The sequence below is a fragment of the Chiloscyllium plagiosum genome, unplaced genomic scaffold (assembly GCF_004010195.1).
Source record: "Chiloscyllium plagiosum isolate BGI_BamShark_2017 unplaced genomic scaffold, ASM401019v2 scaf_7165, whole genome shotgun sequence".
Classification (NCBI taxonomy): domain Eukaryota; kingdom Metazoa; phylum Chordata; class Chondrichthyes; order Orectolobiformes; family Hemiscylliidae; genus Chiloscyllium; species Chiloscyllium plagiosum.
This window is the reverse complement of record NW_025212051.1, coordinates 1-25,000: the sequence shown is the minus strand read 5'-3', so window position 1 is coordinate 25,000 and position 25,000 is coordinate 1. Positions and strand designations below refer to the sequence as shown.

The 25,000-nt window shown below is 40.3% G+C and overlaps 1 protein-coding gene across 1 annotated transcript; it reads left to right on the top strand.

Moving 5' to 3' along the window:
• Positions 1-1,907: 1,907 nt before the first annotated feature.
• On the top strand, positions 1,908-22,170 carry LOC122547280 (WD repeat-containing protein 11). Its single transcript, XM_043685922.1, has 3 exons — positions 1,908-2,173; positions 17,457-17,568; positions 21,943-22,170. Exons 1-3 carry the CDS (start codon positions 2,091-2,093, stop codon positions 22,153-22,155), a joined length of 408 nt encoding a protein of 135 aa, XP_043541857.1. The 5' UTR covers positions 1,908-2,090; the 3' UTR covers positions 22,156-22,170.
• Positions 22,171-25,000: the final 2,830 nt, after the last annotated feature.

The following is a 25,000-nucleotide window of genomic DNA, read 5'->3' as shown; positions in this document are numbered from 1 at the left end:
CTGTCTGCACCTGGCCCATATCCCTCCAAATCCTTCCTACTCATGTACTCATCCAAATGTTTTTTTAAACATTGTAATTGTACTCGCATCCACCACTTCCTCAGGATGTTCGTTCCACACATGAACCAGACTCTATGTAAAAAAATTGCTTCTAATGTCTTTTTTAAATCTATCTCCTCTCACCTTAAAAATGTGCCCCTCATCTGGAAATCCCTCATTCTAGGGAAAAGACAACTATCTATACCCCTCATTATTTTATAAGTTTCTAGAATGTTGCCTCTCAACCTCCTAAGTTCCAGTGAAAAAAGTCCCAGCATTTCCAGCCTTTCTTTATAACTCAAACCTCCCAGTAACATCCTGGTAAATCTCTTCGGGACCCAGTCCAGCTTAATAATATGCTTTCTATAACTGGGCGACCAGAACTTGACATGATATTCTGGAAGAGGCCTCACCAATGTCCTGTCCAAGTTCAACATGACTTCCCAACTCCTATACTCAAAGGACTAAGCAGTGAATGCAACATGCTAAATGCCTTTTTATCACCTTGTCTATATTTGATATAAGCTTCAAAGAATTATGCACCTGAACCCCTAGGTCCCTCTGTTCTGCAACACTGCCCAAGGTCAATTGTTTAGGTCCTATCCTTATTTGTTGTACTAAAATGCAATATATTTGATAATCATTTCTAATATCTTCCCTATGCTAACTGGCCTGTAGTTTCCTGCTGTCTCTCCCTCCCTTCCATTCTATCCTGGCTCCATTTTTTAATTCCCATTCACTTATCACCCCTGTGCTTGTTAACCTGCAATTACTCCTGGCTCTCGAATCGCTCAACTTTACTTAACATCCTTGTTAAATCCATACAAGACCATGACTCTCCCCACCTCATCTCCTTGAATTCTCCAAACCTGAAATATATGTACCTCTCCGATTTTGGCCTCCGCATCCCTGATTGCAATTGTTCCAACTTAATGTCAACGCAGTCAGCTGCTGCACTGGGCCTAAGATTTAGAGTTCCACCTGTAAATTTTGTTTCTCTACCTCAGTTTGGGATCCACCTCTTTGACTGGACATTTTTGTCATCTGTCTAAATTGTAGCTCAGCATCAAAAAGCATTTAATAACAATGTGCTAAACGAATTGCCTTCAGCAGGGTATCTTTCCTCGATGCTGTTATGCTAATGTTAATTTTCATAAGAAGCTAAGACATGGCAATATAGTATTGAAAGATACTTTAAAATCTGGACTTTTTCCTATTCTTTTGCATAAGAATGTGAAGATCTAGACTTTTAAAATTTTCTTTTGGTTCTGTTTCTTTCATTTCTTTATTTTTAATTCTGGTGTTGTATTTTGTATTTTTAAGCTGGTGTCGTAGAATGGTGACTTTGTAGACTTGTCACTGTACTCTTGTAATTGAGTACACATGGCAATCTGACATATTTTTACAGGTATAATTATCATGAGACACAGCGCAATGAGCCTTGGGATGTTTTATGATGTGAAAGGTAGTATATAAATACAAGTTGTCATTTTTGAGAGGTCAGGTCTGTACTTTTTAATGTCACTTTCCCCATTCAGGCATCAAGTAACTAAACCCTGGATTATCCATGATCAACACAGGAGCGAAGACTTGAAAAAGTAAGCAAATTATTTAAATAGTGAGAGATTACAGAATTCTTAAGACTTAAGAGGGATCTGTGTGTCCTAGTACTTGAATTGCAAAGCATTGGTTTGCAGGTACAGCACATAAATTACAATGTGAGGTTTTAAAATCTTCTAAATTTTTGAAATGGGGTTTTCAAGTTTCCTGGATCTAGGGAAGAGGTGGTGCTTCAGCACAGTAAGGGCTGCTGAGCAGAGCGCCTCCCCTCTCCTCCCTGGCCAATGGTGGTATAGCGGGGCAAGACGTTGAAGGCCGGAACCTGGGGCCGGGGTTTGAGGGACGGGGGAACCGAGGTCCGGACGAACACGGAGATGTTCCGGGTGGATCACTTCCTGTTTACATGGCATCCCGGAAGCTGTGCTCACCGTGAGGAAGCGGAGACTTGTTGCTGCTGAAGGAGGATAATTTATACGTTTTGAGAAAACACGATGCAGTACACAGTAAACATCAAACTCTCCGCCAGGACTTTAACGGGAACACTGAGTGGCCAGAACAGAGGGGCAGTGGACTGGTGAGTGAGAGGGAGAGAAGAAGGGGAGGAGTGAAGGGGAGAGAGAGATGGATGGAGGGAGATGGAGGGTAGAACGTGCCTTCTGGCACCTGACACCATCATAGAGTCATAGAGATGTACAGCATGGAAACAGACCCTTCGGTCCAACCCGTCCATGCCGACCAGATATCCCAACCCAATCTAGTCCCACCTGCCAGCACTCGCCCATATCCTTCCAAACCCTTCCTATTCATATGCCCATTGAAATGCTTCTTAAATGTTGCAATTGTACCAGCCTCCACCACATTCACTGTCGGTGGTTTTCCTGTAAACTGACTGACTGACTGACCTCCCACAACCAGGGCTGCACAATCTGAGCTGTGTTAGTTTAAACTGACTGACAGACTTAGCTGTGTCTGTGCAGACATGTACTGACCCTCTCCACAACACTTGCTTGTACAGAATGAGCTGTGTTATGCAAACTGACTGATCTTGCACAACATTTAGGGTTGTATAGAACAAGCTGTGGTAGCAAAAAACTTACTGACCCCTTCACAGTACTCGGAGCAGTCCAGACCGAGCTCTGTCAGTGCATATCAGATTGACCCCATGCACAATACCTAGGGTTATATACAGCATGTTTTGCTAAGTTAGTGTAAATTTACTGCACATACTCAGCTCCTTTGTGGTAGTAGGTTTGTTAATTATCAGATTAACAGCTCATTCTGGCTGTTATTTAAAATATATCCCATTTTATGTTATATTGTAAGTGATTGTTGAGTTTACTTTTCCAAAGCACGTTAAACTTTAAACTTAAAATTCAATTTGGCTACCTTAGACCAAAGGCACACAGATTTTTTTTTTTAGTAATTAATTGAAATAAATTATAAGATAACGGGAGAATATTGAGAGTGAAATGCTTATCTTTGAAAGACATTTTGTTGTTTTTTTTGTTGTTTTGCACATCTCAAATCATCACAGCTAACTAAGTTCTTTTGAAGTGCAATCACTGTTGTAATGCAGGAAATGCGGTGGCCAAATCATCTACAGCAAAAGCAACAAATAGGTTGAAGAATCTCCAGAAATATCCCTGTCATCAATGATGACAGCCTGACACATCGTACAGAAGAGAATGCTGAAACATTTGCAGTCACCTTTAGCCAGAAATACTGAGTGAATATCCATTTCGGTATGAGCTCTCCAGCGTCACAAATTCCAGTTTTGAGCTAATTCAATTCAGTATTGCAGCCATATTACTGAAGATGTATGGCCCAGAATTATCCATGCTTTATCCAAGCTGTTCACTACAGCTACAACTTTGCCATTTAGCTTCCTATGTGAAAAATTGCCCAAATGTATCCTGTACACAAAAAGCAAGACAAAACCAAACTGCAAATTACTAACTCATCAGTCTACTCTGAACTGTCATCAAAGTGATTGAAGTAGTTGTTGACAGTGCTACCAACAAGCAGCACTTATTAGCAATAAGCTTTCCACTGATACTCAGTTTACATGCCACCAGAATCATTTGGCGTGATCTAATTACAGCCTTGGTCTAAACATGGACAAAAGAGCTGAACTCCAGAGATGAGGTGAGAGTGACTGTCCTTAACGTCAAGGCAGTGTTTGACCAAGCATGGAATTGAGGATCCCTAATAAAACTGAAGTCATTGGGAATCCGGAAAAACTCTCTGGTGCTAGCCATTCTTAGTGCAAAGGAAGATTGTTGTGTCGATTGGAGGTCACTCATCTCTGTTCTAGGAGATCACCACAGGGGTTCTTCAAGCACTATATTACATCTATCATAAGGTCATAAGTGGGCATATTGCTGACATTTGCACAGTGTACATCACCTGTCAGAAATATGAGGCAGAATGTGGCCATGTGCAGCAAGAAGTGGACAATATCCAGTCTCATAATGATGTATGACATGAATATGACTTGCCACTTAAAGCTGAAACTTTATTGCTGGAACAGCACAGCAGGTCAGGCAGCATCTAGGGAACAGAACTTAAAGGCCAAGCAGTGGTTACTTCTGACAAAAGCCAATCCAACCATCCCTGTATCTCCTACTATCCATATCCTGGGACGTACCATTGACCAGAAGCTGAGCTGGATAATTGTATAAACTTATGACTACAACAGCAAGTTATAGACAAGGAATTCTGTAACAACTTATTTTTTCAAAGTGTGTTTACTGTCTTAAAAGGCGCAAGTCACGGTGGCACAGTGGTTAGCACTGCTGCCTCGCAGCGTCAGAGACCCGGGTTCAATTCCCGACTCAGGCGACTGACTGTGTGGAGTTTGTACGTTCTCCCCGTGTGTTTTAAAAAATTCTCAAGGTCAGGTTCGTAGGAGAGTAGTCTGACACAGAACAAACGACCAAGAGGCGAGTCTGCTAGAATATGAGCATTTTATTCCCCGCAGCGCCGCCACAACCAGGTCTCATACTTACGTAAGGGGTAAATGTAGGGGTATGGGTGGGTTTCGCTTCGGCGGGTCGGTGTGGACTTGTTGGACCGAAGGGCCTGTTTCCACACTGTAATCTAATCTAATCTAAAAAAAAGTCAGGAGTGCAATGGAATTCTCCTTACCAACTTGTCTGGCTATGTGCGGCCCCAAGAGTATTTGAAAAATTCAGCGTCATGTTTGACCAAGCAGTCTGGTTGATTGGTATTCTATTTGCTACCTTCAACATCCAGCCTACAGCACCAGCTACAGGCACTGCAGCACCTTTTCAATCCACAAGCTCTGCCATCTAGAATGACATAACCACCCCAATTTCTAAGTCACACACCATTCTGATCTGGAACTATAGTGCTGTTTCTCCAGTGTCTCTCGATCAAAATCCTGGATCGTCCTTCCTAACAGCACCATTCCTTTCCCTATGGACTGCAGCTTCAAGAAGGCAGCTCAGCACAACCTTCTCCAGGGCAACTAGGAGCACGTACAAAATGCTGGCTGAGCCAGTGGTCCTCACAGCCTGTGAATGATTTTAAAAAATGAACTTCCACAAATAGCAAAGTGGTGCTGACCAGCCATCAATGCTCACACTGAATATAGGGCGGCACGGTGGCTCAGTAGTGCCTCACGGCGCCAGGAACCCGGGTTCGATTCCAGCCTCGGCGACTGTCTGTCTGTCTGGAGTTTGCGCATTCTCCCCATGTATGCGTGGGTTTCCTTGGGGTGTTCTGGTTACTGCCCATAGTGTTCAGGGATAAATGTAGGATATTAGAGTAGGGGAATGGGTCTGGGTGGGTTCCTCTTCAGACGGTCAGTGTGGACTTGTTGGGCCGAAGGGTCTGTTTCCACACTGTAGGGATTCTATACAGAGATTTTATGAAAGCTGGTTTTTTTTTTGTAATGTTGATTAAGTGATAAATATTGGTCATGCTGCTGGGGCTATCTCCCTTGCTCCTCTTTGAATTAGTGCCATGGGATTTTTTTTACATCCACCTGAGTAGGCATTCCATCTGGGAAATGCAGCATTCCCTCAATATCAGGCTGGTGCTCTAGCCCTGAAGTAGGACTTGAACATTCTGATAGTCAGGTGAGAATACTACAAACTGAATTGTGACTGACACTTAAAGGCAACTTTTGGTTATTTCTGTTAAGAATTTAATTCAACCTTTTAAGAAGACACTAATGTTAGGGTGTACTTTCAAGATGAGGAAATGCTTGTTTGTGTGCACTTATCAACCTTTGTTCTGGTCAATGAGGTGCAAAACTGACTAGCTGTTTTGTGAAATTTGCATACGTAATTCAGCTGTCAAAATATATTAGATTTACAAAAGATGCATATGAAAACACATCTGTCTCAGAATATTTTTAGATCAGCGGCCTGAAGAAATTTACTGTGCTCTTAAAACTCACATGCACATCTTTTTATTGTGTTTAATTTGCCAACTAAATCTGTCAAATTCTTTATACCTAGCTAGTATGAATTAAGTTTGATCTGCGGGAAGACACACGACCAGTGAAAAATGATTATGGAGTGAAAGGTTTTTCGCAAAGATTGGTTGATGCTGAGAAAAATATGGTTTTGAGATTGGGTGTCAGTCTGTTGAGTTTGGGTTCTAAAGCCTTGGAGAGGATGCTGAAGAGATCTAGGAGAATAGTGTTGGGGCGCAGGCGGGAAGAGGTTTCAGTTATATGGAGAAGCTGAAGCTACCCTTCTTGGAGCAGTGATTTGAGGAAATTGGATAGAAATTGAAAATCACAAGTAACTTTGATAGAAAAATAAGGAGAAACTGCATCTGATGTAGGTCAGAGAGATCACCGATTTGAATTGAGTTTTTTTTGCCAATTTCAGAATTTTTGTCCATCATGGTCAAAGTTCTATGATCTCAAATGTATTGTTTAAAAGAGTCATGGGAACAGACTCAATAATAACTTTTAAAGGAAATTGAATGAATATGTGAAGGAAAAGATTCGGACCATTGAGGGCAGTGTAGGTGAGGAGTGAGAGTCTAATATCCAAATTCAGATAAATATTTAAAAGAAAGGCACATTTTTTGTCAATGCTTTTTATCTTGAACTTATCAGGACACTTACCAAGAATGTCAATAAAGGGGAAAACCAATGTTTATACTGTAGGAGAGGCATTGCCATTGAGCATTGACGATTGACTGCCAGGCTTTGTTTAGACTTCAAACCAGGCAGGTACTCTGTTCTTTGCATTACTGTGAGAAATCAAGCCAGGTTTCACTCTGGGATCTGATGTATTCAGTAATACCATCGGTTGTGATCAGAAAGGTCACAGCTGTGGCAAAAGTTTAGAAGCATTCTATTAAATTCCATTGACAACTTGCTTTTATCTTTTTAGGACTGTTGTAATGTAGAGAAATCAGTGCTTCAAAGAGATGGATTTGGTTTGAAATTGAATAAATAAATCAGAATGAAGGGCAGGTATCAGGAAAAGTATCCAGTCTCTTTGAGAAACATTGTATAAAAGAGCAGGCCATTCCATTAAATCATGGCTGATCTGCCTCAGTTTGATTTTTCCCATGATATCCTCATATGCCTGATATATTTAATATCAAGAAATCTATTGGTCTCTGCCTTGAATATACTCAATGACTGAACCTCCACAGACCTCTGGTTCGAGAGTTCCAAAGAGTCACCACCTGCGAGTGAAGGAATGGTTCCTCATTTCAGTCCTCTTACTCTGAGACTGTGTCCGGTTCTTCCACACTCCACCTGCCCACAGGGACTTCCTTCCTGCATACAGTAGAATGTCGATTATTCGAACATCAATTATCTGAATTTCAGATTATCCGAACAGATCTCAAGGTCCCGTAAATATGGCATTAGGCAACTCAGCATTCAGTTATCAGTTAAACAGCACTATGACATGCATTGCTTGATAACAGGTACTCCTACATTACTGCTTGTTTCCAGTTATCCAAATGATCAGTTATATCAACAAAGTACTCCCTGCCCATCTCGTTTGGATAATCGAGCTTCAACTGTATATTCTGTTGACGAATCTTATATGGTTCAATCAGGTCTTCTTTCATTCTTCTAAGCTCTAATGAATGTAGATTCAATCTCCTTGAGCTGTGCCATCCAGGTGTCATTCTGGTGAATCTTCATTATCTCTGTCTTATGGCAATTGTTCCTTCCTTGGATAAGGAGTTCACAACTGTATACAATACTGCAGGTGTAATCTCATCAGGGCTAGATGCATCGGAGCAAGACATCTTTACTCCTGTACTCAAATCCTCTTATGATAAGGACTAACATGCCATTTCCTTCTTTCTGTTTGTTAGCAACACCTGCATGTTAGTTTTGAGTGATTTACCTTACCTGGTCTAACCAGATGACTCTCCAATCCCAGCTGCGATCTGGAGTGGTCTAGCAAGCCATTCAATTATTTCACATTACTGCAATGAATAAGAACAAATATGGACTGGTAACTTAAGTGTGAAATAACCAAAAGGTTGGAAGGAATGAAGGCACACTTAGCCTAGATGACCTGTAAAACCTTTTTCATTAACATTTATGGAATTGTACTACACTTGGAAGAGTCACTCTTATGCAATCATAATTACATTCTCTGATTCCTTTATTATTGTTCTTTCTCAGCTCCACCAAACTAAGCTGTTGAATCATTGGGAAACAGTGGTTCTGACCCCATGTAGTCTCACTGCTTTAGAGTGAATATGGGCAGAGAGACCTCCTGGTGATTGTTATCTACCACATTTCCGTCACTGATGGATTACCGTTCCTTCAGGTTGGACACCACTTGTAGAAAACATTGAGGATTCCAGAGGTACAGTGTGTATTCAGTGCCTATCACAAAATATGCTGTGGAGGTGCTGGTGTTGGACTGGGTTGGACAAGGTCAAAAATCTCACAACACCTGAAGGAGTGAGACTCCAAGATCTTGTGTTTCCAAATAAACCTGTTGGACTATAACCTGATGTGTGATTTTTGACCTTATCATAAAATAGTAGAAGCATATTAACAATATCACTAAGAGAACTGGCTGAGCCATAGAGTCATACAGCATGGAAACAGACCCTCTGGTCCAACCCGTCCATACCAACCGACATCCAATCTGACCTAGTCCCATTTGTCAGCATTTGGCCCATATCCCCCTCAATCCTTCCCATTTGTATACCCATCCAGATACCTTTTAAATGTTGTAATTGTACCAGCCTCCACCACTTCCTCTGGCAGCTCATTCCATCCACTCACCACCCTCTGTGCGAACATCACATCACGTCAAGGAATCACACAAGAATTATGAGGAGCATAGATATCAGACTAATCTTGCGTGAGGTGGCTAGACAGCCAATGAAAAAACAACCAACTTGATCCTGTCTTGCCTGTCACAGCTGCATCTCATTGACTGTTTTGATAGGAGTGACCACTTTACTGTCTTTGTAGAACATAGATCCTATCTACATGTGAAAGGTACGCTGGATTGTGTTGTGCGGCACTACCAACTGCACAAGTGGGATAGATTAAGAAGAGATGTAGCAGCTCTGAACTGGGCATCCATTAGTGACTATGGAATCTGAGCAATAGCAGCTATATATCCCACCTGTTACATGGGTCAAAATAAATTTTCTTTTCAAGGACTGTCTCAGCGATTTCCTCAGGGGTGACCTTTTAGTTTTCATGGGCTTAATTCTGAATTTTAAGTTAGAGATCAAACTTTACTAGAAGCAGCAATTTGCAAACCAATTCTGTTTGCTATGTCATCTAAAGGAGGTTAAAGAAACAAGACACTTAGTGCTGGATATGTGGCTACGAATCCAACAGCAATTGAAGAGTTTTTCTTAATTTGTTTTAAATATTGCAGATGTTGGGAATCTGAAGCATACACAGATTATGCTGGAGAAAACTAGTAGATTTGGCATCAACTGTGGAGAGAGAAACAGTTAATATTTTGAGTCTGATATGATTCTTCAGAATGCCTGTGGATCTGTCAACATTTCTGATGTTCTGCTAAAGAGCTGAGCTCCAGAATGAACTGTATCCCCAATTAGGCTGTTGCAGTACAGTTGCAACATTGACATTTGTGCTGTAGCATGCAAAGTTGTCTGGATGTGTCCTTTCTGCAAAACATCAGGATAAATCCAGCTTGACCATAGTATCCTTAACCTAACTCTTCTAACTGCTTATCCCATCCAGCATGTATGAACAACATGCAACCTTGGGTTCTAATATGTACTATAAAAGTGGCAAGCAACTATAATTTCCAACAGTAAGGAGCCTAAATATGAACACCTGCCCCTTTGACATTTGCTGCTATTCCTATTGCTATATCCTTCACTATCATCATCCTAGGGTCAGAGGAGAGGGGAAATGGTTGGCATTACCATAAGTCAGAAATTCAACATGATCAGCCACATAAATATAGCAGGCACGATCAAAGATCAGAGCTTTGGTATTCCATGCTGAATGGCTCACTTCTTGATTTTCCCAAACCAATGTGGCCCATGTTAGGATTGTGATAGAATACACTCAAGTACCATGATGTCTTCCAGAGCAAAATTGACTCTTTGTTTGACATTCATCAGTAGTGAACCATGGCAGTAGTGTGTGATGGGACTAGTGCTGCAGCAACTTGCCAAGACTTCAAGGGCCATGCTTAAATTAAAACTTCCTGATGTGGACATGTTATTGCTATTTCTCCATCACACGAGTTAAAAATCCTGGAAATCCCTTTCTGACTAGAGTTATTGTGAGGAGACATGGATTATTGTGTTTCAAAAAGAATGTCTCTGCATAACTTCTGAAGGGTATCTAGGAAAGGGCAATAAATACTGCTCTGTGTCATTGTGCCCATCTTCCAAGAATGGGAAAAAAGTTTGAGAAGATTTGCAGCTCAGGTTGAGGTTCTGGATGTAGGTTTGCTCGCTCAGCTGGAAGATTTGTTTTCGGATGTTTCGTCACCATACTAGCTAACATCATCAATGATCCTCTGGCTGAAGCACTGGCATAGCATGCTTTCTATTTATTTGTTTAGGTTTCCTTGAGTTGGTGATTTCATTTCCTGCAGTGATGTCATTTTCTGTTCTTTTTCTCCGAGGGTGGTAAATGGGGTCCAAGTCAATGTGCTTGTTGGTAGAGTTCCGGTTGGAATGCCATGCTTCTAGGAATTCTTGTGCGTGTCTCTGTTTGGCTTTTCCTAGGATGCATATCTGCGTGTCTCTGTTTGGCTTTTCCTAGGATGCATATCTTGTCTCAGTCGAAGTGGTGTCCTTCCTCATCTGTATGTAAGGATACCAGTGAGAACGAACCTTCTAGGTCAATGAGCAAACCTACATCCAGAATGAAAAAAAAATTGGTGTTAAATTTTCAAAGGCCTCATTAAGAGTGGTGAATAAAACGCTTGCTTAAAAAGGATGGGCTTAAGGGTCATCTTAAAGAAAGAGAGGGAGACGCTAAAGCCATTGGATTAAGGAAAGGAATTTTGGAGTTTAAGGTTTTGTTGCCACTGGTGGATCAAAAGGAGTCATGAATGCGTGAGGCCAGAGTTGGAAGAACGCAGAACCAGCAGCCTGTTTGGCATTCACTTATCCCTGTAAAGCATGTGCATGTACATGTAGCAGACTGGCACCTCACAAGTTGTCCTGTGGAAAACAGTAGCTGCATAAAAGAATTAAAAGTGTAACACATTGAAATGAGCATGGTGTGTACACAAAACAAATTAAATGGTAGTTTGAAAGACATGGACAAACCAAATGGGATGGAATACTAACACTCATTTTGCATGACTTTTCTCTTATATTGGTCATTACTTTCTGCAGTAAAGGAATAGAAAGTTTTGTAGTCATTTAAGGATGAATGCCAATGATAACCCTGAAATGATCAAGAATATAGATGAGTTGCATATGATTTCTGGATTTTAAGAACATTAATTTATGCATTAACGCACTATGTCAAAGTGAGTTTTTGGTTTAATTGGTCTGCTAGTTTGTCTCAAATTCCCAACAGTCATTGGAGTACAAGTTGTATTTTCCGTAGCAGTTCTTTGCATTTTGGGGAATGAAATTAGAACTTATCTTGTTTTTGAATGGTTTTGGTATGTTCGTGCTGAAAATGACCCTAAACCCATTTTAGAGCTAACAGTTTAATGCTTTTTAGCTGATATGATTAGATTACATTAGATTCCCTACAGTATGGGAACAGGCCCTTCGGTCCAACAAGTCCATACCGACCCTCTGAAGACTAACCCACCAGATCCATTCCCCTAATCTATATTTACCCCTGACTAATGCACGTAACACTATGGGCAATTTATCATGGTCAATTCACCTGACCTGCACATCTTTGGATTGTGGGAGGAAACCGGAGCACCCGTAGGAAACCCACACAGACATGGGGATAATGTGCAAGCTCCACACAGACAGGTGGGAATTGAACCTGGGTCCCTGGCGCTGTGAGGCAGCAATGCTAACCACTGAGCCACCGTGCTGCCCCCCTATACCATCCTGTTATGCATTTCAGAGAACTAATGTGTTGTAGAGGAAGGAATGGATGTGATGGAAATCTGGCTGTGCATCTAAACATTTAACATGGTATTTTGTTTTTTAATGTAAGTTATAAATAATTCTGCTTTATCTTGCTAGATTATAGGTCATACGATATGCTCCCATCCTACAAATGAGTGTAAATGCAACTCAAATTATAAGGATCTTTTTCATAACTTACATCGTATACAACAATGTCTGTTACTGATCTAAACCATTCTTCTGGACAGATCTTTTGCTGTGCCTTGTTGCAAGGTTAGGAATTCACTCCCCCCCCCAAGGACCTGAGTTCAATATTACAAATGGTCAAAAAAGACCATATGGTATGACTTTTTTTTGATGTTTGAATAATTGAAATTTTCAGCTATTTTGAAAGGTAATGTACAGTAAGCAACCTATTAAATAATGAAGCACAGCATGCAATTGAGTAGATTAAATTTAAAGGTTACTGTACCAAGGATGTGTGTCCTCTGGGGAAAGGACAAATGTATGAACATTTAGTAGAGAGATCATTGTATATTAGCAAAGACTTGTTAGTTTTATCATATTGCGTTATATTAAGTGTCTATTGCATGCTAAATCTACAAAAGATTTATTTATGTTTGATAAAAATATGTTGTTTAAAACAGTGAGTTAATTACTCGAGTTTAATGTTGCAGATTATTACTGTTAGGAGTATTGACCTTAACTTTTAATGAGGCTGGTAATTGACATTGAAGATGATACAGCAATTTACTTTTAATTGTAATTGAAATGTGAAAATGTAATGGCTCAGCATTAATTTCATGTTGATGAATATAGTTTATTGGTCCAAATTTGTTTGGAGCAGGACATCTAACCATGCTCGTAATTTGTTTCATTGGCCCTGAACTCTGTCGTTCAAAGGAAGTGCTGGTCTTCTGCTGCTGTAAGTGTAAGGTGATAATGTTGTAACTAGTGAAACAGAGCATCCGCTCAGTCAACAGTATATGTCCACAATTAGTGAGATTTAAGAATTGAGAAAATAATAGCAGAAGAGCTGTGGGTGAATTTCACATCAAATCAGATACAGGAAGAGGAATAAAGATTTGAGATGGTCAGATTTGAAATGTTTGAGAGAAAGAGGCAGAGAAAAAGTTAGAGCAGTAAGTTTTAAATTTCTCCAAAACCAATTCAGCCAACTTATTTTCCATTTATATTGTATATTTTCAATGTCCAGAGAACTTGATTAGCAGTTCCTAACATTTGTCACGGAATCAACACTGCTGGTTGTTGACCCTGAACATCAATGGCTGGTATAGTTTGTAGAATCAGGATATTGAATGCTTGTCAGTGTCACACAAAGCTAATGGTGGAGATGAGGAGAATTTTGGTGTGTTCACATTTAAACATGCACTTTCCCCTTGCCTGAAGTTGGTGTGCCATTTACATGTAAATAACAGAATGGCATTGCCCTTGTTTTTTTCAGAGGAAAATTTGGTCAAAAGCATAATGTGCCTTTCCATTGTCTGTTGTTCTTGCAAACAGTAAATACTGAATCACTGGTTATTTTATTAGCCTTCTAAAAAATTTTTATTTTGTGGGACATTCTTTTTAAAATGTCTTTCCAATTTTAGTTCTTTTAGCGCAGGGAGCTTATTGCTTAAATGTAGTGTCGTGGCACTCTGATCTTAAAAATTAATCTTTAAATAAGTTAAATTCAATTTCTAATGTCAGGTTCTGTAGTCAGAAGACAGAAATTTTCTTTTTCATGTTCATGTTTTAGTAATCTGCATTGCAACAAACCTATTAGCTATCTTTATGTTGAAATGCTAACCTCGCTTTAACCTGTAAGTCTAGCAATTACATTTTCTCATATGAGTAGATGGTGCCAGAATTGATTTGCCCTTTAACAAAGAATCTCATTGGTTTTCACACACGAGTTCTAGCATTCTCTTGTGCTGCTATGGTAATTAATTTTGCTGAAGTCTGATCAGAAATAGACATCTACATAATTGAGAGATTTATTTTCTCATCTTTTTGAGTAATTTTCTATAAGGATAGGGCAAACCTCAGTGATCAATCTAAACAATGCTTGGAACTCTACAGTAATTTTTGCTGAGAACCCTTTGCATTTAAGATGCTTGACGATGCCAAGAGTGGGTTTCAGTCAGCAGCACCTATTTCAGACTGTGAGCTCCAGTTAGTGGATAAATGAAGTGTCGGTTTTCATTGGCTGCCTACACTACAGCACCACGAAAGATGAATTCTGGATTGGCACTGCTGGTTAAAGGTGGTGATACAGTCTCCTTCGTATTGTAATGAAGAGTTTTCCTCTTGCTGTGTTCTATCAGTTCCTATTCTGACTAGAAGGCAGCTAGGAGAGATGTTGTTGCTGGAGGCCACCTTGCTTGAAATCAACATCTGAGGCCTAATTTCAGTGCAGTGTCAACTTGCGTTTAAAATTATCTTTAGACTTCCTTTGAACTTACTGGACATCTTATAACGTTAAGTAGAGATGTTTGTAATGCTCAGGAAAGTGTTCAAAGTTTACTGTTCATGAGCAGAGCTCACACTTCCATAAATTCATGCTCTTAGAGAATTTGGAGGCCATATAAGAAAATGCTGCTGTCTGCAAGCCACACTTTATAGTTGTATATGTCTCTTAGAATGCAGTGTATTTGTGCCCTACACTGGCAGTGCCCAGCCATTACTCTGCCCAAGACTGTATAGCTCTGAGCTTGAGTAACATGAACAAATCAAGAAGAAAATACCACTTTGAAAGAAATTTTTCATGTGACCTGTGCAGCTTAAATTTAATAAAGCCCTACTTGTTTTATTTGCCGTTTTATTTTTGATGAGACTAGCATCTGCAACTCAACATAGAAGATGAGAAATTAGAGCAGGAGAGCAAGAACGCAAAGCAAGGAATAGAGTGGGCCAGGTGGCCCTGCTCAATCAATACGATGATGGCGGATCTTCATGCACGTCCCTAATTTATATTGTGTAATTTACAATCTGATTAAGAAACCAAAAGGACAACATTTTTTACATTTGTAGTTGAATCTGGGTATTGATGTCTTTTATGTATAGGTAAATGTTACACTTAAGTTCAGTAAGATTAGGGAGGGTGGTAAAAAAGGAGGGGGGGTGGCGTTGCTAATTAGAAATGGTATAATGGCTGCAGAAAGGCAGTTCGAGGGGGATCTGCCTTTGGAGGTAGTATGGGCTGAAGTCAGAAATAGGAAAGGTGCAGTCACCTTGTTGGTGTTTACTATAGGCCCCCCAATAGCAGCAGAGATGTGGAGAAACAGATTGGGAGACAGATTTTGAAAAGGTGCAGAAGCCACAGGGTAGTAGTCATGGGTGATTTCAACTTCCCAAACATTGATTGGAAGCTCTTTAGATCAAGTAGATTGGATGGGGCGGTGTTCGTGCAGTGTGTACAGGAAGCTTTTCTAACACAGTATGTAGATTGCCCGACCAGAGGGGAGGCCATATTGGATTTGGTACTTGGTAACGAACCGGGACAAGTGATGGGCTTGTTAGTGACCACAATTCTGTGACTTTCACCTTGGTTATGGAGAGAGATAGGTGCGTGCAACAGGGTAGGTTTTACAATTGGGGGAAGGGTAAATACGATGCTGTAAGACAGGATCTGAGGGGCATAGGTTGGGAGCACAGGCTGTCAGGGAAGGATGTCGTGGAATTGTGAACTTTTTCAAGGAACAGATACGACGTGTCCTTGATATGTATGTACCTGTCAGGCAGGAAAGAGATGGTCATGTGAGGGAACCTTGGTTGACGAGGGAGGTTGAATGTCTTGTAAAGAGGAAGAAGGGGGCTTACATAAGGTTGAGGAAACAAGGTCCAGACAGAGCATTGGAGGGACCTATCCTCTTTGAACAGGTCTTTTCTGTCCCAGAGGAGACTCCAATGTGTGCAACTGGACTTGAAATCATACAGAACTGAGATTCCAGACAACATCTATGTTGATCTTAGCTGGGCAGTTGTAGGGGTGGCACAAGTTGAAGGAAAAATTGAGGACTGCAGATGCTGGAGATCAGAGTCAAAAAGTGTGGTGCTGGAAAGGTGTGGTACTGTGGTCAGGCAGCATCCGAGGAGCAGGAGAGTCGACGTTTCAAGCATAAGCCTTTCATCACATTCACGGTGAAGAGCTTATGCTCAAAACATCGACTCTCCTGCTCCTCGGCTGCTGCCTGACTGGCTGTGCTTTTCCAGCACAACACTACGTGGCACAGTTGAAGTCAACCTTCCTGAGGTAGAACAGGTAAGTGTTTGCACTTGATGCGGATAACTGGTCCCGTCTTGGAAACTGGTTTCTGCTGAGCACAGACGAGAGCATGATTTGAGGTGGGAACTTGACTGTCAGAAAAAGCTCCCAAGAAGCAGCTCCAAAGGAATTTTGAAGTCTGGCAGCACTGAGGGACTTGCATCTCAGCAAGTGCCTTCAGCTTTGAGCCAAGGGGGAAGTGGGTGGAAGTGTGGACAAGCCCCTGATCTCTCCTCGTGATGCTCTCTTGGGTGCAAAGCTCACCACCTCTTCTTGAAAGTGGTCCCTTTGAAGACAGGTGCAGGCAGCAGCCGCTTGAGTTCCTCCTCTTCACCCCCCCCTCCATTAGCCCTCCCCACCATCACCAACGACATCTGCCAACACGGATGAGGTTGGAGACGATGTGGTTTTGCCAAGAGGCTCCTTCACCTCATCCCAACAACAGTCTACTCACTCTCACTGGATGTCATTTCTCTGCTTTGCAGAGAAGATTTACCAGGATGTTGCCTGGAATGGAGAATAGGTTGTACGAGGATAGGTTGAGAGTGCTAGGCCTTTTCTCATTGGAATGGCGAAGGATGAGGGATTGCTTGATAGAGGTTTATAAGATGATCAGAGGAATAGGTAGAGTAGACAGTCAGAAACTTTTTCCCCGGGCACAACCGAGTGTTACAAGGGGACATAAATTTACGGTGAAGGGTGGAAGGTATAGGGGAGATGTCAGGGGTGGGTTCTTTACCCAGAGAGTGGTGGGGGCATGGAATGCGCTGCCTGTGGGAGTGGCAGAGTCAGAATCATTGGTGAACTTTAAGTGGCAATTGGATAGGTACATGGATGGGTGCTTTAGCTAGGACAAATGTTCGGCACAACATCGTGGGCCGAAGGGCCTGTTCTGTGCTGTATTGTTTTATGTTCTATGTTAAATAATTAACATTGTTTGATTTGGAGGTTTAATTTTGAAGAAAGTTTCATTCTTGAATTGGTGGAGCATTTTAATGGTAATGTTTTATATTCTGCGTTGTTTTCTGTCTATAAGTAATTCCATGTATCTATATGTTTTCAGGGGTTGGCAAGGTTTAATTGCCCATGGTTGTCACTCACTCGTATTGATCATTGATCCATGCACGTCACAAACAATTCAAGTTCTGGAAAGACACAAAGCAAATGTTGTGAAGGTAATCATTATTGTTCACTGTTTGTACTAACTTGTAATTATATTGCTTATCCATTATCAATGATAACTTCAGTCCTTCACCTTTCTTCCCAATTAAAACATGATCTTTCAGAGAGACTGTTCGCTAAACTTGAAGTACGTAAGCCAAGATATTATATATATTTATGCTAATAATTACATTCACTGAAATGGATCCTACTGTTTAGCAAATGTTAAAACAAAACAATTGGCAATTTATTTAACATATAAAAAGGCTTTTAAATCACACTCCTCCTATAACAATTAATTAGCACTTTCTGTTTTAGAATTTAGAAGAAAACTTTCAATATTACTAGTGATACATTGCTAAAAATATATGTACATAAATCTTGAATGTGTGAGGGCAGGTTGTGAACATGATTAATAAACCATACAGTATCCTTTTCTTTATAAATAGCAGCATACAAAAGTAAGGGCATAAAGGTGCCAAGACTTCCATAATTTTGGGAGAGGAAGATGTCTCAATTGTCTCTCGCTGCTACTTTGCTCTAAGTGTGAGTAGGATTGTCTGTAATAGGATGCAGCTGCCAAACTCAAAACATGTTCTGTTTTGCACAAATGAGTAATGTGATATGTGAGTTCCAGTATCAGTGTGATGTCAGGTATGCAGGCTGTACATGCCAATGATTGGTGGACTGTGTCAAATGCCCTTTAAATAAAACAAAAAATTGCAAATGCTGGAAATCTTAAACAAAAACAGAAATTAGTGGAGAAACTCAGCAATTCTGGCAGAATCTGTGGAGGAAAAAATGAGTTAACGTTTCAAGTTCAGTGGCTGTTCTTCAGAACAGTATGCTGACTGTGTGCTCAACCAGCTTGTGCTTGCGAAATTCAGAACTTAGTATCATACAGTGGATCTGATTCTGCAATTGAGTTACATTTAATACATAATCCTTACTGTGCTAAGAAATACTCCAGAGACCAGATCCATTTGCATCTTTTTCAGTGATGATTGGCTCTGGAAACAGCCAATCCTTGCTGCATCCCATGATAAAATCTGACGAATCAAACTTGCCCATTTTAAATTTAATCAGTTACCTAAGAAAGTTGAGAGTTGTAGCTGTATCTACATGACAACCTTTGTCCAACCAATCATCTCCCTCTTCTCATGCTTTTTAAAGTGTTGCGCCCTTTCTAAAGTTGATTTCTTGCATTTTCATCCTGATGAGTTCAAGGCAAAACATTTCAACTTCATAGTCAAGGAAGTTCTGTTGAACTCCAATTAAACACTGGTCTTCCTTAACTGGAGTATTGTGTCCAGTTCTGAGCACCATACTTCAGAAGGATGTGAAAGCTTTATAGAGCGTCCAGAAAAGATTCACAAGTATCATTCCAGGGGTGTAGAGAGGGTGGAAATGTTGAAGTTTTCTTCTTTGGGGATAGAAAGTTGAGAGGGGATTCAAGTCAGGTGAACTCTGGGAATAGTTGATAATGAGATTATTCCCATTGATGGAAGGATTGAGAACAAGAGGTTGCAAGTCAAGTTAGATGTCAAAAGAAGCAGTGGTGACAAGAGGACTGTTTTGTTGCAGTGAGAGGTTAGGATCTGGAATGTAGTCGAGGCAGGTGTAACTGTGGCATTCAAGAGGAAAATAAATTATTATCTGAAATGGTTTGGAGATGCCGGTGTTGGACTGGGGTGTACAAAGTTAAAAATCACACAACACCAGGTTATAGTCCAACAGGTTTAATTGGAAGCATACTAGCTTTCGGAGCGACGCTCCTTCATCAGGTGATTGTCACAATCACCTGATGAAGGAGCATCGCTCTGAAAGCTAGTGTGCTTCCAATTAAACCTTTTGGACTATAACCTGGTGTTGTGTGATTTTTATCTGAAATGGAATAGTCTGCAAGATTAGAGTGCAAACACATGAAGTTGTGGTACCTACATGATGGATGCACACTAAAGATATCCATAAAAGTTAGGGCTTGTCCATTTAAGCCTGAACAAATTCTTGGTGGAGTCGTACTTCTTAATTCCTTCCAAATAACTACTCTGACACTTAAAAATTTACTTTTGTAAGTGTGGAATCTCGTTCCTTCAGATTTTAATTTTTTTTGGCAATATTAAAGCCATATTGTCCTTGAATAATTTTACATTGAATTAAATATTCAATCTTACAGTTTATGGTTTAAGAAACTGCATGTCTTAGTAATTATTTTTCAATTTGATTGAATAAGGTGATGTACAATTGCTTCCCCTTTTCTTAGATCCCTGTAGAGGGTGTCATGCTAATTTTGACTTTTAATAACCCCAAATCCAGGGGTTATTAAAAGTATTAAAAGAAAGCCTGTGGGAAGTGGAATTCCAAGGCATGGTTGGAGCTGTTTTTGTCTCTGACCACAGAATCCTAGCTTTGATATTCCTGCAAATGCTTTAATTTTATGAGTTAATATCATTGGCAGGTATGAATCTGTCACTGCTATTTTATGTTTATTTTATCTTTGCTTTCTAGAGGTAATCTTGGAATTAGTATTTGATGGAAAATGCTGGAAATGTGAGTGAGTCAGGCAGCAACTTTGAGAGAGCAAAGTATGGGCAATATTTCTGTTGATGCTTTGACATATTTGCCCTGCATTTTTGTTTTGTCTAAGATTGCACCTGGCTACTGAGTGATTTTAGTATTTTCTGTTTCCATTTCAGTTTGCCATTTTGTTGTATTTTGCCTACTTTTTAATTCTTGGCACCTCCCTGAAAGCAGTTAATGTGGTTTTGAAAAATTACCAGTCAATATTCATCAACTACTAATCAGATTTTAATTATGCATGTCAAGAAGTGGTTATATTTTGCAGCATGCTTGTCATTCAAACAAAACTAGTAATTAATAGGTTTGATTGATTTTGTGCTCTTTAATTATGTGTGTTCTGAGCATAATTCGCATGGGTTGAAAGAAATGTATGAGTTACTGAAGGATGTGACAAATGAGCAGCAGATGGTGACAAAATTGTTTGCTTGTACTTCTGCAACTCTTTTATCCTCTGAGCTATCAATTTAAATTGAAAGTTTGTGGAAAGTGAGTACTTTGCAAGAAAGTAAAGTGAACATTGAATCAGTAGGAAACTCATATATGAGGAGGAATGCCTGATGAATGTGGGTGATCCCATTAATGAGTAACATTGTTAAAGGTCAAAATGTTCTCCAGTTACTTTTTCAAGTGATCTGCAGTGTCCAAACGTGATTAAAGATTGTAGATAGAGGTAGCAGTTAGTAATTTGTGGTCTATGCACTTTGTGTCTGGGGAGAGCTGGGAAAATCAGCTAAGTAGAATTACTGAGGAAGTTGTCTTTGATATGTCATTGTGAAATTTGTCACAAATGGATAGATCTTTCAGACATTAAGATGACTAATTTCCTGATTCTTTTTGATCATTACCCATGACCAGTTAATTTTTGGGGCTTACACGTAAATTCTTCAGGATTCTTCACTATGTTAAAGAAGTAAAGAATGCTTTAAATATGAATGTTATCAGTCCAGTTACTTTGTAAAAATGATCAAAGGATGCCATACATTATTTGGATCCAAATTGAGAGGAATTTTTTCTGATCTGCAAGATCTGGTCTGGATAAGTGTCAGCTAGGTGGACAACATTTTCACGAAACAAGTGAAGGAGGACTAATGGAGAAAATGTGATGGGATTGTAATTGCTGCACTTGGACATACATTTGTCTTGCGTAGCTGTCCTATTCTTTATAATTAATCCAACACTGTAATCTTCATTAACTGCTACACGGGAGCTGAATAATTGTAATTTTACTCTGGTGAAATGGGTGTTTCGGGCTGGGCCAACATTTAATACCCATCCCTATTTGCCCCATGAGAAGATGGTGGTGAGCTGTTGTCTTGCCCAATCCAGAACAAAGCAGTCTGTTTGATTTTCACCCCATCTGCCACTTTCAACATTCACTCACTTCACCGATGTAGAGCAGTCGCAGTGTCTATCATGTACAAGATGCACTGGAGCATCTTACCTACTGTTCCTTTGACAACACCTTCCAAGCCCATGACCCCTGCCATTTGGAATGGCAAGGGCAGCACATGCACGGGAGCACCCCACCTGGAAGTTACACTGTAAGCCTCACACCACTCTAACTTGGGAATATCCCCCACACCCCCCCTCCCGTTAGGCCATTCCATGCTCCTTCACCCCTGAATTGCAGTGGTTCAAGAAGGGAGCTTATCACCACCACCTTGCAGGCAATAAGTGATGGACAGTAAATGCAGGCTACGCCAATTCACACATATCCCATGAATGAATAAATAAAGAAAGTGCTGTTTGACACTGTTTACTGTGAGCACTTTTATGTCTAATTTCAGAGTCTGCTTTAATTTGCATAGGTAAAATGGGCTAGAGAAAACTACCACCATAGTATTGGCTCTCCCTATTCCTTGCGTCTGGCATCAGCAGACATTGTAGGAAAAATCATAGTTTGGGATGTTGCTACTGGAGCAGCTCGTTGTGAGATTCAGGAGTACACCAAACCCATTCAAGGTAAGAGATTAAGTTGTAATAAAAACTGGAGCGCTGCAAGTCTACTGAAGTTTACATAGATACCACACGATGATACTGTAGCAGTAGATTATACTCTGCTGAGCCAACATTTTTAATTGTTAAATATAAGATTTTATAAGCCCTTCTGACATACTGATCTTCACAGCTTTCTTCAAAAGTACAAATTTATAGTCTTTGCCACAGCAAACCATCTACTTACATCCCTTTTGCTAATTCTCAGTATTTCTTTGTCAGAGTAATTTACCTGATGACTGATCTGTCAAAGTTTAATAGTACTAGAATGCCTTACTTTGATAAAATGGAATGGCAAAGCCTTTTAATTTGTTTTTGAACTCCCATATTCTCACTTTCAGCTGGGTGTACAAGTAACCTACTTATATGATATTTGAAAAGGTTAATAGTTCTCTAGTTTTATTGTAACAGGCAAATCTTGGCAGATGGAATATTTTGTTAACATCCCCACTTTCACTTATGATAGAACTGACCATGCTTTTGCAAGAGACAAAGCCAAAGTATTTGCTGATACTTAGAGCCACAAAAGTTGTGTAGAGAATCCTGTTCTGGATTTTATCAAAGATATAACCATTAAATGCCAACATACAACCAATTTAACTTGCTTCATCTGTCTGGAACTATTAAGTTTGCTCTGTGTCAACAATTCGCTTTAGTATAGAAAACCCGCACTCCAACGGTTCTGCTCCCTTCTAGCTAAGGTACTGAAATATAGTTACCTACCTTTTACAATTCATTCATGGGACGTGGGTACCGCTGTTTATTGCCCAACCATCATTGTCCTGGAGAGGGTCTGGTGACATGTCTTCTTGAGCCACTCATTGTTACAGGTAGTTCTTCTATAATACTATGGCTACATTCTTGTGAAACTCTGGGGTTGGTGACGATTCGTCACGGCACATTTGCCGCCGCCAATTAGCCACTGCTGGTTCGCCACCAGCGTTTCTCCGCTGGGGTCGTTTGACCTCTGGAGACTATTTGCTACCGGAAATATATATATGTACTGATTGTTTTCCCTCCCACCTGTTCTTTCATATTTCTCAGTCCCCTTTATTTATACAACTACATAGTACATATTGATTAAAAAAAAGGTGAAATAAATATCATTTTATTGGTTTATACATAAAAATGAGTTACAAACACTTGCAGTGGCGAATCATCCTCAGTGGTCAGTGGGCGGTGGCGAAGCGTCCTTGGCGGTAAAAGGGCAGTGGTTAATCGGCAGCGGTGAGTGGTCCCATCCTGGAAACTCTGTGTTATCGAAAAATCGTGCTTTAGAAACAGCACTTAGTGTCGGCGATGTGATTGCATTACAGCCACACACCATTTTAAAAGTTCGCGCTTTAGAAATGATGTCCCCAATTCATCAATCACTTTACAGCGAATTCACGTCAATGAAATGTACGCTATAGCAGAATGGCCTGTACTTAAATGATGATGTGGAAAATTGTGCACATATTCACAAAGCAAGCCAAATTCAGACAGTTACTGTCCCATTAAGTTTCACCTACGCATCAGTAAATTTAGTGTGCTAGTCATCAATCGTGCCATCAAGTAGCACCGGTTACTCAGAAGTAGCTCACTGGTGGTTTAGTCAGTAGTGAAGGGCGATATCTAAGATTACAGAGATCTTGATCAATTGTCAGTAGGTTGAGGGGTGGCAGTTGGAGTTTAATTTAGATAAACATGAGGTCTTGCATTTGATAATACAAATAAGGCCTGGACTTATACAGTTCACCGTAGAGACAGGATAATGTTGTAGAACAGAGACACTTAAGGGTTCAGGGAAGTACTACTGTGAAATTTGTGTCACTGGTAGACAGGGTGTTTAAGAAAGTGTTTAATACGTTTGTCTATATTGCTCAGATCTTTGAGTGTAGGATTTGGAACGTTACGTTGAGGTTGTACAGGATATTGGTGAGGCCTCTTCTGAGTATTGTGTGTTATTCTGGTCGTCCTGTTATAGGAAGGATATTAGTAAACTGGAGAGGATTCAGAAAAATATTACCAGGATGTTGCTGGGAATGGAGGGTTTGAGATGTAAAAATAGACTGGAAAGGCTGGGATTTTTTTCATTGGAGTCTAAGAGAGTGAGGTTTATAAAATCATGAGCATATAAAAGATGAATGGCAGGTGTATTTTCCCTAGGGTGGGAGAGTTCAAAACTAGGGGGCATATTTTTAAAGAGCAAAGAGATTTTAAAAAACATGGGGGGGGGCGACTTTTTTAAACAGAGAATGGTTTGTGGTTGGAATGAACTGCCAGAGAAAGTGGCGGAGGCAGGTATAGTTACAGTATTTAAAAGACATGTGGATAGGTCCAAAAATAGGAAAGATTTGGAAGGATATGGGCCAAACGTGGGCACTTTGGACTAGTTTAATTTGGGAACATGGTCGGCGTGGACTGGTTTGACCGTGGCTGCATGACCCGAATGCCTGGTTCTGCTTCTGTTGAGTCATTTGGCTCCAGATTTCATGACACTCTTGATCCAGAATGGGAACCAAGCTGGATGCCAAAGGAGAGGTGAACATAGCTTCTCTTAACAGAATGACACCAAGGAATTCTTGAAAATGACGTTAATTTGGAGTCAAAGGGAAAGCCATCCTTTGACTGGACTCGCTTCGTATTGTTGTCAACTACATCTTGTATTTATGTATCACTTTTAATGTAACAAAATATTTTAGTGCTTAACCAGCGTGCTATCAATACAAATATTATTATACTGAGCCGCACAAGGAGTTATCAGGACAGATAATCGGTCACAGAGATCAGCTTTAAAGAGTATTCTAAGGGAAGAAAGGGAGCAGTAGAGAGGTTGAGGGTAGACATTTCAGAACTTATGTGACCAAGGCATTTGAAAGCATGGCTGCC

What these genes read in the sequence shown, in the direction of transcription:
- LOC122547280 (XM_043685922.1), top strand. Translation starts at nt 2,091, where the DNA reads ATGCAGTACACAGTAAACATCAAACTCTCCGCCAGGACTTTAACGGGA. An exon ending in AACAGAGGGGCAGTGGACTG is followed by an intron (nt 2,174 to 17,456) that starts GTGAGTGAGAGG and finishes ATATGTTTTCAG; the next exon opens with GGGTTGGCAAGGTTTAATTG. An exon ending in ACAAAGCAAATGTTGTGAAG is followed by an intron (nt 17,569 to 21,942) that starts GTAATCATTATT and finishes TAATTTGCATAG; the next exon opens with GTAAAATGGGCTAGAGAAAA.